The sequence below is a fragment of the Phocoena sinus genome, chromosome X, assembly GCF_008692025.1.
Source record: "Phocoena sinus isolate mPhoSin1 chromosome X, mPhoSin1.pri, whole genome shotgun sequence".
Lineage (NCBI taxonomy): Eukaryota > Metazoa > Chordata > Mammalia > Artiodactyla > Phocoenidae > Phocoena > Phocoena sinus.
This window is the reverse complement of record NC_045784.1, coordinates 105,819,584-105,833,184: the sequence shown is the minus strand read 5'-3', so window position 1 is coordinate 105,833,184 and position 13,601 is coordinate 105,819,584. Positions and strand designations below refer to the sequence as shown.

The 13,601-nt window shown below is 36.6% G+C and overlaps 1 protein-coding gene across 1 annotated transcript in view; it reads left to right on the top strand.

The window, feature by feature from the left end:
- TENM1 (teneurin transmembrane protein 1) overlaps positions 1 to 13,601 on the top strand; it is a 608,552-nt gene that overhangs the window by 423,161 nt on the left and 171,790 nt on the right. The window contains exons 13-15 of the mRNA XM_032620244.1: positions 4,604 to 4,789; positions 6,359 to 6,382; positions 8,191 to 8,337. Coding sequence (XP_032476135.1) covers positions 4,604 to 4,789; positions 6,359 to 6,382; positions 8,191 to 8,337 — 357 coding nt within the window. The remainder of the gene's footprint in view (positions 1 to 4,603; positions 4,790 to 6,358; positions 6,383 to 8,190; positions 8,338 to 13,601) is intronic.

Below are 13,601 nucleotides of genomic sequence, written 5' to 3'. Positions count from 1 at the left end.
CTGCGTGTCCGGAACCTGTGCTCCGCAACGAGAGAGGCCACAGCAGTGAGAGGCCCGCATACCGCTAAAAAAAAAACAAAAAAAATATTTTCCTATTTCCATGATGATTTCTTCTCTGTTCTGTAGTTCATTCAGAAGTCTATTTCTTAATTTCCAAATTATATGGATTTTATAATTATCTTTTGTTACTGATTTCAACTTTAATTCCATAGTAGGTAGAAAACATGCTATATATAATTTCAATACTTAGAAATACGTTGAGACTTGCTTTATAGCCTAGCATGTGGTCAATATTTGTAAATGTTCTATGTGCACTTGGAATTTCTGTGTATGTTGTAGTTATTTAATGCAGTGTTCTGTATGTATCAATTGGATCAAATTTGTTAATCATGTTGGTCAAATATTCCATATTCTTTCTAAGTCATCTGCTTGTTCTGTCAGTTAGTTAATGAGAAAGGGGGTCATAAAAGTCTCTGACTATAATTGTGAATCTGCCTTTTTCTCTTTTTTGTTCCTTCAGTTTTGCTTCAATATTTGGCTTGGTGTTTTCTTCAGTATTGGAAATTTCCTAGCCATTATCCAGTCAAGTATTTTTTCTGTCCCCATGAGACTGACAAAAGCTTTACCCAACCTTTGAAACTTCCAGCTGCATCTACCAGAATTGACAGACACTTCTAGAAAAGAAGCATCCAAAAATATCAGACACCTCTCTGGGTTTTCATTTTCTCCTAGCTTTATAATAAGCAAATATAATTGCTGGAACTTGGCCCAGCAATTCTTTACCCTTTTGTGAATTCTAGTAGTAACATCCAACAAATTTTGAAATATATTTTGTCTAGATTTTCTAGTTCTCATCAGAAGAGAATAGTAAAAATTATTTAGGTCACAATCACTAGAAACAGAGCTCCACCTTTACATTTTTATATGCATACTTGACAAAGTATCTCTTACCTAACTCCTGAAAAATACAAGGCTTTAGAAATATTGAACACAGGGTACTCCACTGCACATATTATGATAAGATAATATTTTATTTCACTACTGTCTTCTAACCTCCCAATTGTTATTGTTGTTGATGTTGTTGTTGTTACTATTATATAGTCAATGCTTCTTTGCCATCTCTCTGAGCTAGTGGATAGTTTATTAGTCCCCATCTCATTGAGATTGCAGCTTTTCAGGGGTTGTCCTTGCTTTCTGCAGGAGTTTCCGTCCAACTCCCCATCTTAAATGGGCCAAAGACCTCATCTCTTTTCCCTTTGTGGACACAGATACCCAAGCCCCTGGTCATTACTGGGTATAATAACCCCTCTATGCTGCCAGAGGGTTGACTTATATGCTTACGTCTTTGACTGTTAGCATCCTCTTTGCTTCCAGTGTTTGAGAATTTCTCTTTCTTGTGAACTAAGACATGCAATTTTTAAAATTATTACATTATATTCACCATTTCTAAGGGTTTATATCAAGGTGGTTTAAAGATAGCCTAGTCTGCCATTTTGCCAATACTGTTCATCTAGTTCTGAACAGTGAATGAATACTAGATGAATACTATTTCATCTAGTCCTACTACTTTTCAGGAAATCATCAGAATGATGTACTCCTATGTCTAAAATTTATAGTTGTATAAAGCAGTATATGCAAAATGTTTGCCTCTCATTGTTTCAGTCAGCTCTGGCTTGATTGGCTTTGACCACTTAGCTTTCTAATCTTAGAAATGCCCTTTCAGTTCAGCTTTTAGTGTCTTGAGGGAGGCCATTAAGGGGAGCAGAATTACAATATCAAAGTCACTATAAGAACTGAATTTTAAAATCCAGATTATCAATCATAGATTCAAAATCAAGATATAGAGTGTTGGTGCTAATTCAAGATTAACCTACTTGAGCTACCATTTTTTAGGCTAAGTCCCCCCTTTTTGGTATTGTCTGGGTCCTAGACTTTTCTCACAACCTGGTGATCCCACACACAGTTTTCTATTCACTCTTCCACCCAGTGCAGTCTGGCTTTACAACTACCACTTTATCAATACAGCTCTTCCTAAAGTTACCAACAATTTCCATGTGATAAATCCAATGGGTACTTCTCTGCCCATGTCTCACTTGACCTCTGAGCAATATTTTTTACGTAACTGAAACCATTAGGTGGCACTTCAGGGGCTCCGAGGAGCTCCAGTTCTTTATGTCTCAACACAGAAGGAATTCAGCAAGAGGCAAAGTGATAGATAAGAAGTGATTCATTAGAATAGGACACTTGTGAGGCTTACAAGCAGGTGGACGAGAGGCTGCCGCACCCCAAGAACTTAGTGGGCTACAGTTTTATGATCAAAGGAAAAGTGGGGAGGGGGAGGAAACCACCTTCTTCCTCATTCTTGAATAGACATCAAAATTCCATCGTCATCAGTTCCTCCTCCACGTCGGGTGGGGGGTTTTCTTGTCCCTACATGGTCAAGCTGGGACTGTCATGGTGCAATGGAAATGAGCAAAAAGGCAATAACATATACTAAAATATGTTAAGTCATTTCAGGTTTTAGTATAATGTCACCTTTTCCTTATATTTTTGTTTTTAGTGCGTGCAGAGGAGCGTGTCCTAGTAATCATTAACTTACTGAGCTCACTGGGAAGGATGTGGGTCTCGTGCCACCATTGTTTTATTATTTGGGGGCATGTCTCATGTTTCTGTTACCTGGTTTTGTTGCTAAGCAAGCCTGCTTGGTTTTGTGGTTAAGCAAACCTGCTTTCTTGAGTGATCATTAACTTACAGGGGTCTCCTATACTTTTTTCTTTACTTATAATCCCCTAGTGGGATTAACTGTTTAATCACCTACTTTGGCCCTTTACTCTGTCCCTATCATGACTACCCCCTTCTTCTTGAAAAAGTGTCCTCTTTTGGCTTTAGCTGTACCACAATCTATAAGATTTCCTCCTATCACCCACTGCCCTCTCCTTCCCAGTCTCCTTTGATGGTTCCTCTTTTTCTACCTTATCTTTAAATCACAGAACACCTCAGGGCTCATTCCTTAGGGGATATCATCTGGTCTCAAACTTAGATGCTAAATACCACCTATATGCTAATGGTTGCCAATTTCATATCTCTAACCCTGGCCTGTCAAATTCATATATCTTAGTGCTTAATTGACATCTTCATTTGGCTATCTATACGTTATCTCAGTGTTAATCTGTTTGATCTTCCATCTTATTCTTCCTTTATCCTTTTCCATTTTGTTAGTGGCAGCATTATTCACCCATTTGTTTAAGCCAAAACTTTTATTTTTCCCTTTCCTTCATTTCCTATATCCTCTCTTAAGGAATTCATATTGGTTCTACCTCCAAAATATATCGCAAACTGCCCAATGACCCTGTCAGGTGTAAATATTATTACTTTCATTGTGTAGTTACACAAGCAGAGATTAAGAAAGCATGTTAGTAATTTGCCTAAGGATACGCAGCTTTTATGCAGAGGAATTCTTATTCCAAACCGTTTACTCTTTCTATGAAATCTTGACCCTCAAAGAATACTTGTGAATGAATTAGTGAATATATTGATCCAGATAGTAATAAAATTCATAATCATGGCTTTATCAGAAGACTATTCTCACCTACTGAAAAATAACTCTGCTACCTATAGTGTAGAAACCTTTGTTACATATGAAGAGCTTTGTTACATGTAATATAGGGTAATACTTATATCATCATATGTCAATATCTATCAATATATAAAACCAGTTTCAGAATTTAAGACTATGAAAGATAGACAACTTGGCTTCCAGCACACCCTCTTTTTCATTCAAGGATATGTGGCCAGTTGTACCCAAAACCTATTGCATTCTTTCGATAGGCTTTTATCTCCCTTCTGCTCCTCCAGCAAGGGAATTTTATGAAGAAACAAGCTAGCCAAACTTTTATTTTGGTTTTCTACTGTCATGATTTTATTAATATTCAGTGTTTCTTAAAAAAAAAAGTCAGGAATACAGAAGAGAGAAACTGGGCAGTGCTAATAATACACCTTGATTATATTGGCTAAATATTGAATGGCATTTTGAGATAAGAAGACTGTGTATTTTAATCAACCAAGAATCATTTTAAATCCTTAAAATAAATGCAAATATTGTTAGTATGATCAGAGAAAGCAGTTGATTACTGTCACTGGCAGCTTTACCTCTTGTATATTATGAATTTTATTAGAAAGTTATCATCTTTCTGATTGTAAAACCCGAATGAAATTAGGGCACTGTGTGTTTTCCCCAGTGATTTCTTGTAGCATCACAAAATCCCTACAACATTACCTGTAATCTTAATGAATGTTTAGTGAAAACCACCTGACATTTGTTTGGCACTGACTTCATTTCTAAGCCTTGAGTGCTGTTATCATTTTGTGGACTGCTCAAAAGCAATATGATTTAGAGTTTATTTTATACATAGAGATATAGCTACCTTTTTTTAACAGAGTTCCTTGTACATTCACTCAAATGCTAGAGGGCTTTGTGCCATTTTGATTATATATTTTAAATACAGGTATAGACTGAGATTTTGATAATTCTAATGTGTTTTTGAAAGAGTAGGCTCTGGTTGTAATAAAATATGTAAATACATCTTCTTTGAATTCCCCACAGAGCTCTGTACCATGGAGTGTGGTAGCCATGGAGTCTGCTCAAGGGGAATTTGCCAGTGCGCAGAAGGTTGGGTAGGACCAACATGTGAAGAACGCTCCTGTCATTCTCATTGTGCTGAGCATGGCCAATGCAAAGATGGAAAATGTGAGTGTAGCCCTGGATGGGAGGGCGACCACTGCACAATCGGTAAGTACCACCATACTTTGAACAAGTAAATTGGATGAATTGAAGAAGTAAAGCAGTCTAGCAAGTCAATCACCAAGCTGTTTGTAGAATTTGAGATGGGAAGAGGGAAGAAGTAGGAGGGCTGGCCATAAGTTTGAAAGTTTCCTTAACTGGGAGGTTTCCTGTTTTGTTGATAATATCTTACTTATTTCTGTGTCTTTTCCTTTCTCATTACTTCATTATTCTTTATATTTTCTGCTTTCAAGTGCTTTGCGTTACTTAAATGAAAGATGATACATTAGAATATAGTGTCATTAGTTAATAAGAAAAGTGCTTTTGTTGTAAAGTTAACATTCACTGGCCATTTTTCCTTTTGAAAAGTATAGGTTGTTTTGGTTGAAAGCACTTAGAGGCAGTTTCATTAAATGGGACTACTTTATCAGGGGCCATTCAATATCATTAAGGGCTGTCTTTAATGTGTATAAGGAAGACACTCCTGACCTGCTAGCAATAGAACATCTGTGTTGAATTGTTTATTGGGTAGTATAGAGAGTTCGTACCGAGGCATCTACCCTCTGTCGTCCCTTGTCACCAATTTCACTAATTTTCAGGCTGCTTCCTGGGAGAACACCTGTGGGTGTGAGAAAGTCTATGTAATAATTAATCTATCACGTGGTCTTCACACCATAAAAAACACTAATAATAATGAAAGTTTCATTTAAAAAATACTTTTTTCTGAGAAAAATATCAAAGCCCTTGACACACACATGTATCTGCCACCAAGGTTCCCTGCGTATACAGAGGGACAAGTATGATTACCATTGTTCAGCTAAGGAAAGTGGGTAACAGAATGTTCCAGTGTCATTCTATGAGCACACAGAAAATTCATACAGTGCAAAAGCAAGCGTGGGCCTCTGGATACACAATTCATTGTTTATGGGCTTTTTTCCCCCTCTAGACTGTACTACAGCTTTCATTTTTAGGTGATTTTTGTTATAATGGTTGGAACCTGCCAAAGTAATGTATAGTATATATAATATATATAACATAATTTTAATAAACTGCATTACTACTCAACTACAGTCAGTCTTGCTCTGTGACTGTGGAAAATACTTAAGATTCATTAAAAAGGTGGTGAGGGGTGAGATTCAGATGCAGCTTAAGTAATTACATTCCTGCACTAGAGTAAGTTTATTGCCTTCACATAGGAGGATTTAAATATTGTCATGATTACCAAAGGTGGTTACTCCAGAACTCCCTTCTAAAGATATTACTAATAAGCAGTTCAAGCTAGCACTCCTTCATGAGTTATTACTGAAATGTAAAAATGCAGTTCTTATACTTTTAATGAAATATGACACTTTTTTAGGAAGCCTAATAGAGTTTCTTGCAGAAAAGCCATTAATATCTTTCCCACAGAAAATATTATTCACAAACCACACAGGCCAGTGTACTAACTTTTGAGCTGCAGGCATTTCAGAATTCACAGTTTGCTGTTCTCCCAGGCAACAGATGGTAAACCATTAGTACTTGTTGTATAGCTTTGGTCTCTCAGAAATTCATTCAGTCACTCTTTTCCCCCCTTTTTAGCTCACTACTTAGATGCTGTCCGAGGTAAGCCCGTTCTCTCTAGTTTTATAACAGAAAAATATTTTAAACCGAAAATATGCATGTGGGAAAGGAAGTGTTGGTGGGGTTTGGGTGTTGTTTGTTGTTGTTGTTTTTAATGTTGGCAGTCTTACTTAAGTGCAATATTGTCAGGTTCATGCTGTAATAGACTTAAAAGTAATTTGCTTTCCCAATATCAAAGATTCATTTTTTGCTGTAGAGTTTAATAGACTGATAAGCAGTTTTAAGAATTATTTTTCTTTGTCTTGATGTCACGGGTGGGTGTGTGTGTGTGTGTCTGTTTATATGACAGAGAGGTAATTATTAAATAAACTAGGTTTAGGTAGACAGCTGAACTTTTTCTCTAACATAAAAATATAGCTTTAAGTCCGTGTAGAGTATCCTCGTCCATCCCCACCAGCGATCTGCATTCGATAGAGACTGCAAGGGTTTTTCTCTCAGATTTCCTGGTGCCTTTCATTACCTCAGCCTCAGAAGGTTGAAAATGTCGTACTCAAATTATCCCTAATTTCTCTTTATCCATTGTGTGTGCATGAGAATGGAACTAGATAAATTTCTTTCTTAATCTTATACATGTGCGTGAGGAATATATATATAATCTTTTCATATTTTCTAACAGCCATCTGTCATTTTATTTTAAAGTCTTTTCTTCCTCTGGTCTGTTGAGAGTTGCTAGGAAAACCATTTGCAAGAAACACTGGATTACTTCTACAGATTATTTTTAAAATTCTTTTGCTTTTTATACTTCTGGAATTTTCTTTCAAAGACAGAAAATGGAAAGAATATTGATTGGACTGTCTCCTGTAAAATCCAGATCTGGTCCTGTGTTGCTACTGGGGAAATTTCCAGAAGCTATGTGCCATTATTGCTCTCTCTGTTCATCTGCCCGCTGAGCACTTGGGACATGCAGAGTTGCCCTTTGGAATAGCCTATCTCTGAACCACTGGTAGAAAGAGTAGGTCATCCCTGAGAAATTAAAAGTCTAAATAGAGACCGTCGTTAGTGTTTGTGGTTAGGGTTATCAACGGATAGAAGTCATTTAAGCATTATAATTTCCTCTTGACTATATTTATCCAATTATTCTCTAGAATTCTGAAAGTCTAAATTTGGTGTGCATTAATTCCATAAACATTTGTTGAGCACTTACTACAGGTATACTATTATGCTAGTTTCTGAGAGAGATACCAGGTAAGTAAAAAAATCAATCCTTAGCTTTCAGATCAATAATAATCCTGAAGAGAAGAGCTGAATAGGTGTAAAGCAACTGCAGCACATTTCTAAGGCACCATGTGGGCAATTAATGGTCTGAACTGTATACCAACATACCTAAGTCCTGAAGCAACATATCACAAGGGAAAAATCAGCACAGAGTAGCAGTAGTTAGGAGAAGTATCTCTTCATAGAAACTGCTGTCTTTTCCCAACTTTTTGGTCATAACTAGATACAATATCATCCATCCAGTTTTGATTGAGATGAGGAGATACCTTTTTCGAAAAGAAACAAAAAACATGTCTTGTCCCCATCATAGTTTTTATCCTATCTGAATCAGAGGTTGGGAATTGGGGTTAGCATTAATAACGTTTAATTGGCTCTCTAAGGAAAAGCACAGCAGAGTAAGGGATAACAAGTTCCCTGGGAACGTGGTATAAGCAAGCGAGCTCCTCTTCCATTTATTCAACACCTCATCTGAATGGAGCCCAGACGATTCGATTTTTCCCTCTAGGCAGATACATCATTGTTGGCCAAACCCATTCTGATGTCTCTGAATTTGTTACTCTCTGCTGTCTTTTCAGATGGCTGCCCAGGGCTCTGCTTTGGAAATGGGCGATGTACCCTGGATCAAAATGGTTGGCACTGTGTGTGTCAGGTGGGTTGGAGTGGGACAGGCTGCAATGTTGTCATGGAAATGCTTTGTGGAGATAACTTGGACAATGATGGAGGTGAGTCATTTATTAAATGTTCATAAAAGAAAGGAATAGCCCAGCCTCTAGCACAGTGATGACCAATCTGGCCAAGAGTGAAAATTAGGAATCCTTATAAAGACATACTATTTTGTAAATCTCAATTTATTGAATATTTACAGTAACCAGGCAATACTCCAAACTCTTTCCACGTATTATATCTCATTTAATTCTCACAATAACGTTACCAGGTATAGGTACTATTTTCCTTGTTTACAAATGGGAAAACTAATACTTGGAGTGGGGATGGTAAGTGACTTTTCCAGGATCACACAGCTAGAAAGTAACAGAACCAAGGTTCCAATTCAGGGCTATATGACTTCAGTTTCTGTTTTCTTAATTGTTACAACCATGCTGCCTCCCATATCTGTGGCATTTATTCTACTAAATTAAATCAGCGTACCACTGTCTAAACTGTCAGATGCTAGTGTAGCTTGCACTATACACATCGCGAGGTAGTTTTCTTTGTTCTTAGTTATTTAGAGCTCCCTCTTGTGTCTTTACCTTTTAGTACCACTTTACATTTTTCAAAGGACATAGCATCACGACAATTCACAGTAGAGTATTTTACATTTAATTCAAGAGCTGCACATGTTTTAGAAAGCCATATGTGGCTCCAAGGCCTCCGGGTAACCACTTCTGTTTTAATCAAGCAAACAAAGGCATCTAATACATTGTACAGTCAGGCCTCAAAACAGCCAAATCACCTCTGAATGAGCCTAAAACAAGAAATCCTCACTTTCCTCTTACTTTCTACTCAATAAAACATGAAATTGACAAAAAAATTTATTTCTAGTTTCTGTATATTGACTTAAAATGAAGTAGGTTGTTAAATTTGACTCCTCAAGGTTTCTATTTGTGCTTAGACAATTATATACCTTGTCATTTGAATCCAAATGGGGCTTAAAACAATAAGGTAGCAATCATCGTTTAAGCACCAAATTAGGTGTAAAAGTGTCCTCTTTTATTGTTCTGGCTAACAGTTTACCTTTAAAAGTTATAAGACCTTATGAATTTTAAGTAGAAGCAACTTTCTGATTAAGAGCACAGGGCTTTGAAGTTAGAATTTCTGGGGTCAAATATTAGCTCTGCTATGTACTTCTGGCTGTAGGGTTTGGGAAAAGTTTCTTGCTATCTCTGTGCTTCAATTTCCTTATCTTCAAAATGGGGCTGATAATAATAATAACTGTCTAATAGGGTTGTTATAAGAATTAAACAAGATAATTCATGTGCACTACTTAAAGGATGATAAACTACACCAATCAATGCACACGTGCACACAAACACACAAACACACACACACACTAAATTTAGGATAACAGACCATTTTCTGAAGAGACTGTTTACTTCCTATCTAATTTGAAATTTTTGTTGGGGAGGCCAGAGTGAGATTTTCAATTAAATGGTACACTAATCAACCATTACTTGACTTCCACCAAGACTCATTTTCTTTTTTTGTTTTTTTCAAGACTCATCTTCTACACCCATCATTCTCAGTTCATCATTTAAGTCCCAACTCAAGCCATATTTCCCATGATACCTCTGACATCCACCACCCCAGCCTACCATGGTGTTTATCATATGCACCGTACAATCAAGCACTAAATTATATCCTGTCTATATTGTTTCCTTGTTACATGTTAAGTATGACCCAGAGTCCATAGTTTGATGCCCAATATAATTACTAATAATATTAGCTCACTTGTATTCAGGGTTTACTATGTACAAGGCACTGTGCTGAGTCCTTTATGTGAATAATTTCACTTAATCCTCATGAGGTAGAAACTACTATTAACACTACTTTACAAATTAGGAAACGGAGGCACTGAGAAGTTAAATAAATTGCTCAAGATCATATAGAAAGTAAAGGATAGAGCCAGGGTGTAAACCTAGGTGGTCTGCTTCATTCCAAAAAAGATCGGAGGCAGTAATGGAGATTTCTCAATTGATATATTGATTAAAATGTTATGCTCAGAAAATACATTAACAACCTATGCAAGTATAATTTCTTTCTTTCTTTCCTTCTCTATTTATTTGTTTTTGGCTGTGTTGGGTCTTTGTTGCTGCACGCGGGCTTTCTCTAGTTGCGGTGAGCAGGGGCTGCTCTTTGTTGCAGAGCATGGGCTCTAGGCACGCAGGCTTCAGTAGTTGTGGCTCACGGGCTCTAGAGCACAGGCTCAGTAGTTGTGGCGCACGGGCTTGGTTGCTCCGTGGCATGTGGGATCTTCCTGCACCAGGGCTCGAACCTGTGTCCCCTGCATTGGCAGGCAGAATTTTAACCACTGTACCACCAGGGAAGTCCCAAGTATGATTTCCGACTCAGGGTTGAGCTAAAATAAGTTTCCTGCTTAATAAAGTACAGCTTGATAAAAATAATTGAATAATTATCAAGCATTTTCTGTGGCGTCAAGGTCACCTCAAGGGAGCCAAAAATGTTTAAGGAATGGATCAATTAAATATTAATGAAATAATGGATTCTCAATTTTCAATATCTGTGGTATATATAGATACAAAAGGTATAGAAGATGTTGCTGAATGTGTATTGACCTATGAACATTCCTTTAAAATTGTGTATCTACGTGGGAATCAAAAACCAAAGATGCTGATGTGAGTTTAGTGCATTTTTATGATTGTCTCTTTAGGGAGTAGCAGGGGGAGGCTCCTTGAGATATTCAATTGCCATTTTTTCATTTGGTAGGATTAAGATGATACTGATGACAAATAAATATTTAGTTCTACTTTGAGATGGAAAGATGGATTAAATAACCTCTGAAAGCCTCATGACTAAGATTTTGGACAATAAATCCATTTTTATACTGTTTAAGTAACATCCCTAAGAATATATTAAATGCCCTGCATTTGGTGGTCTCAGCTTTCCAGCTATCCAGAATGGCTGGATTCATTTGCAGCCATCCAGAATGATTGTATATGCCTAATGATTAATATTTGCATACTTGTTTGTGCATGTATGTGTGTGAGTTTTAATTAAATCAGAAAGTGCCAATTGAACCTTTTGGGGGAACAAAAAGTGGTCCTAATTTTTAAAACGTTAATTCTTAAGAAATCTTCCCAGTCAAAAAAAAAAAAATCACTTTCAAGCAGTTGCTTCAAGTAGCTGCTTCCTGATTACTACATATCATTGCTGATACTTAAAGAATGGCAGAATTTTTTTTTTTGCATTCTAATCAGCTTTGAATACTCATTAGTGTTACTGCTACTTCCTGAAGCTTTGACTTTAGTTACACTCTGATTCAATGCATTGTGACTCTTAGTAACTAGTTGGGCTCATTGAATATGTGGGTGACACAGGTCTAGGAGCTACCTAAGAGCTCCTTGAATAATAAAAACAGAACTAAGAACAAATAACCCTTGGATTTTTTTCTTAACATGCAAAAAAATTGAAAACTGTCTTTTACATTGTATATTTAAGAACTAATTACTATAGAAATCACAAATCTATCAAATGTCTTGACCTCATGTATCCCTTTAGTCAACAAGCACATACCATGGACACAACCCTGTGCTTGGAAGAGGAGACTTAACCTTATGGTGACCACATTTTTCATGTGTTCATCATGTGTCCTGATTTAGGGTTTGAAAAATATAATCACCATACATTACATGCACATATGAATTGACATGAGAAAAAAAGTTTAGACATTATATTAACTGAATCAGAATAGCTAAAACAAAGAATAGTGAGAGCAAGCTAGAACTATCAGATGTTAAAATAATATTTTAAAACTATGATAATTAAAACAAAATGGTACTGATGTACGCATAGACAGATCAGTACAACTGAATAAAAGCTTCAGGAACACACCCCAGTACAAATATTTAGGATATTATAAAACCAGCATCAAAAATTAGTGGGGAAAAGAAACATTATGAAATAGGTGGTGCTGCGACCACTATTAAGGAAAAAAAAACTTAGATTTTCAATTCATATCTTATTCCAAAAGAATAAAATAAATAAAAACACTGCAGCTGATTAATGACTTGAAGGCAAAAGAAAACTCAAACACAATTAGAAGAAAGCATAGGTGGTAGATCTCAAGATTGGAAAGGACTTCTTAAACATAAAAGCTAGGAAAGAAACCACAATAGGAAAAAAATGATAAATTGGACTTCATAAAAGTTTCCAACTTCTTTGTATTCTTTGGCTAAGTTTATAGACCATCCGACATCTATTTGGAGATACCAAAATCTGCATTGTCTGATATGGTAGCCACTAGCCACATATGACTCTTTAAATACAATTTAAATAAAATCAAAAATTCCATTTCTCCGTTGCACTAGCCACATCTCAAGTGCTCAACAGTCACGTGAGGCTAGTGACTACTGTGTTGGTGCACATCTAGAGCATTCCTATCAGTGGGGAAAGTTCTATTGGATAGCGCTGATCCAAATGTTTGACTCAAAGAGTTATTTACCTTTCAGCCAAACATTTCAGATTGGGCACCCAATTTTCCATTCATTCATTACTACTTTGTGCCGAGTATTGTGCTTGACACTGAGGAGAAAATGCCAAACAAGTTTCTGCCTTCATGGAGCTTATGGTTTAGGTATTAAACAAGAAACCACACAAATAACTGTATATTTACAATTGTTTAGAGTGCTGTAAAGTTTTTAAGAGTGCTATAAACATGTATAGCAGGACCTAACCAGGTCTATATGGCAAGGGAGGCCTCACATGAGTCAGGGGAAGAATGTTCCAGGCCAGGGAAACAGCATGTACAAATGCCCTGAGGTGGAAATATACTAGACTCTTCTAGAAAGTGAAAGGTAAGTCATTGCGGCTGGAATACAATGAGTCAGGGAGAGATTGGTGGGAGATGAGAATATAAAGGTAGGCACTGGCCTGATTATACAGAACATTGTAAATTTTAAAAGATCTTCAGCTATCAAAGATTACAGTTTAGTCCCTCAAGTCATAGAGGAAGGAAGGTGACTTCTGATACTGTGGAATGATTGTCACGGAGGTTAAAAAGATGTACAATAAGAGTGTTTAATCAAAACACTCTTTTTCCCCCGATCTTTTAAGTGTTTGTCACATGTTTGTCCAAGCTTCTCTTATATAAACTCTTCCGGTGGTCTATATTCATATTCATTGGTAAAATCAATAAGTTAATTGCCTAAAAGAGAATGATCTTCCAGGAATCATTCTTCATAACAAGTCACCATTCATTAAGAACAATAGCTATTTGCAAGGCTGTTTTATGATGCAGTGTTTCTAGATCTAG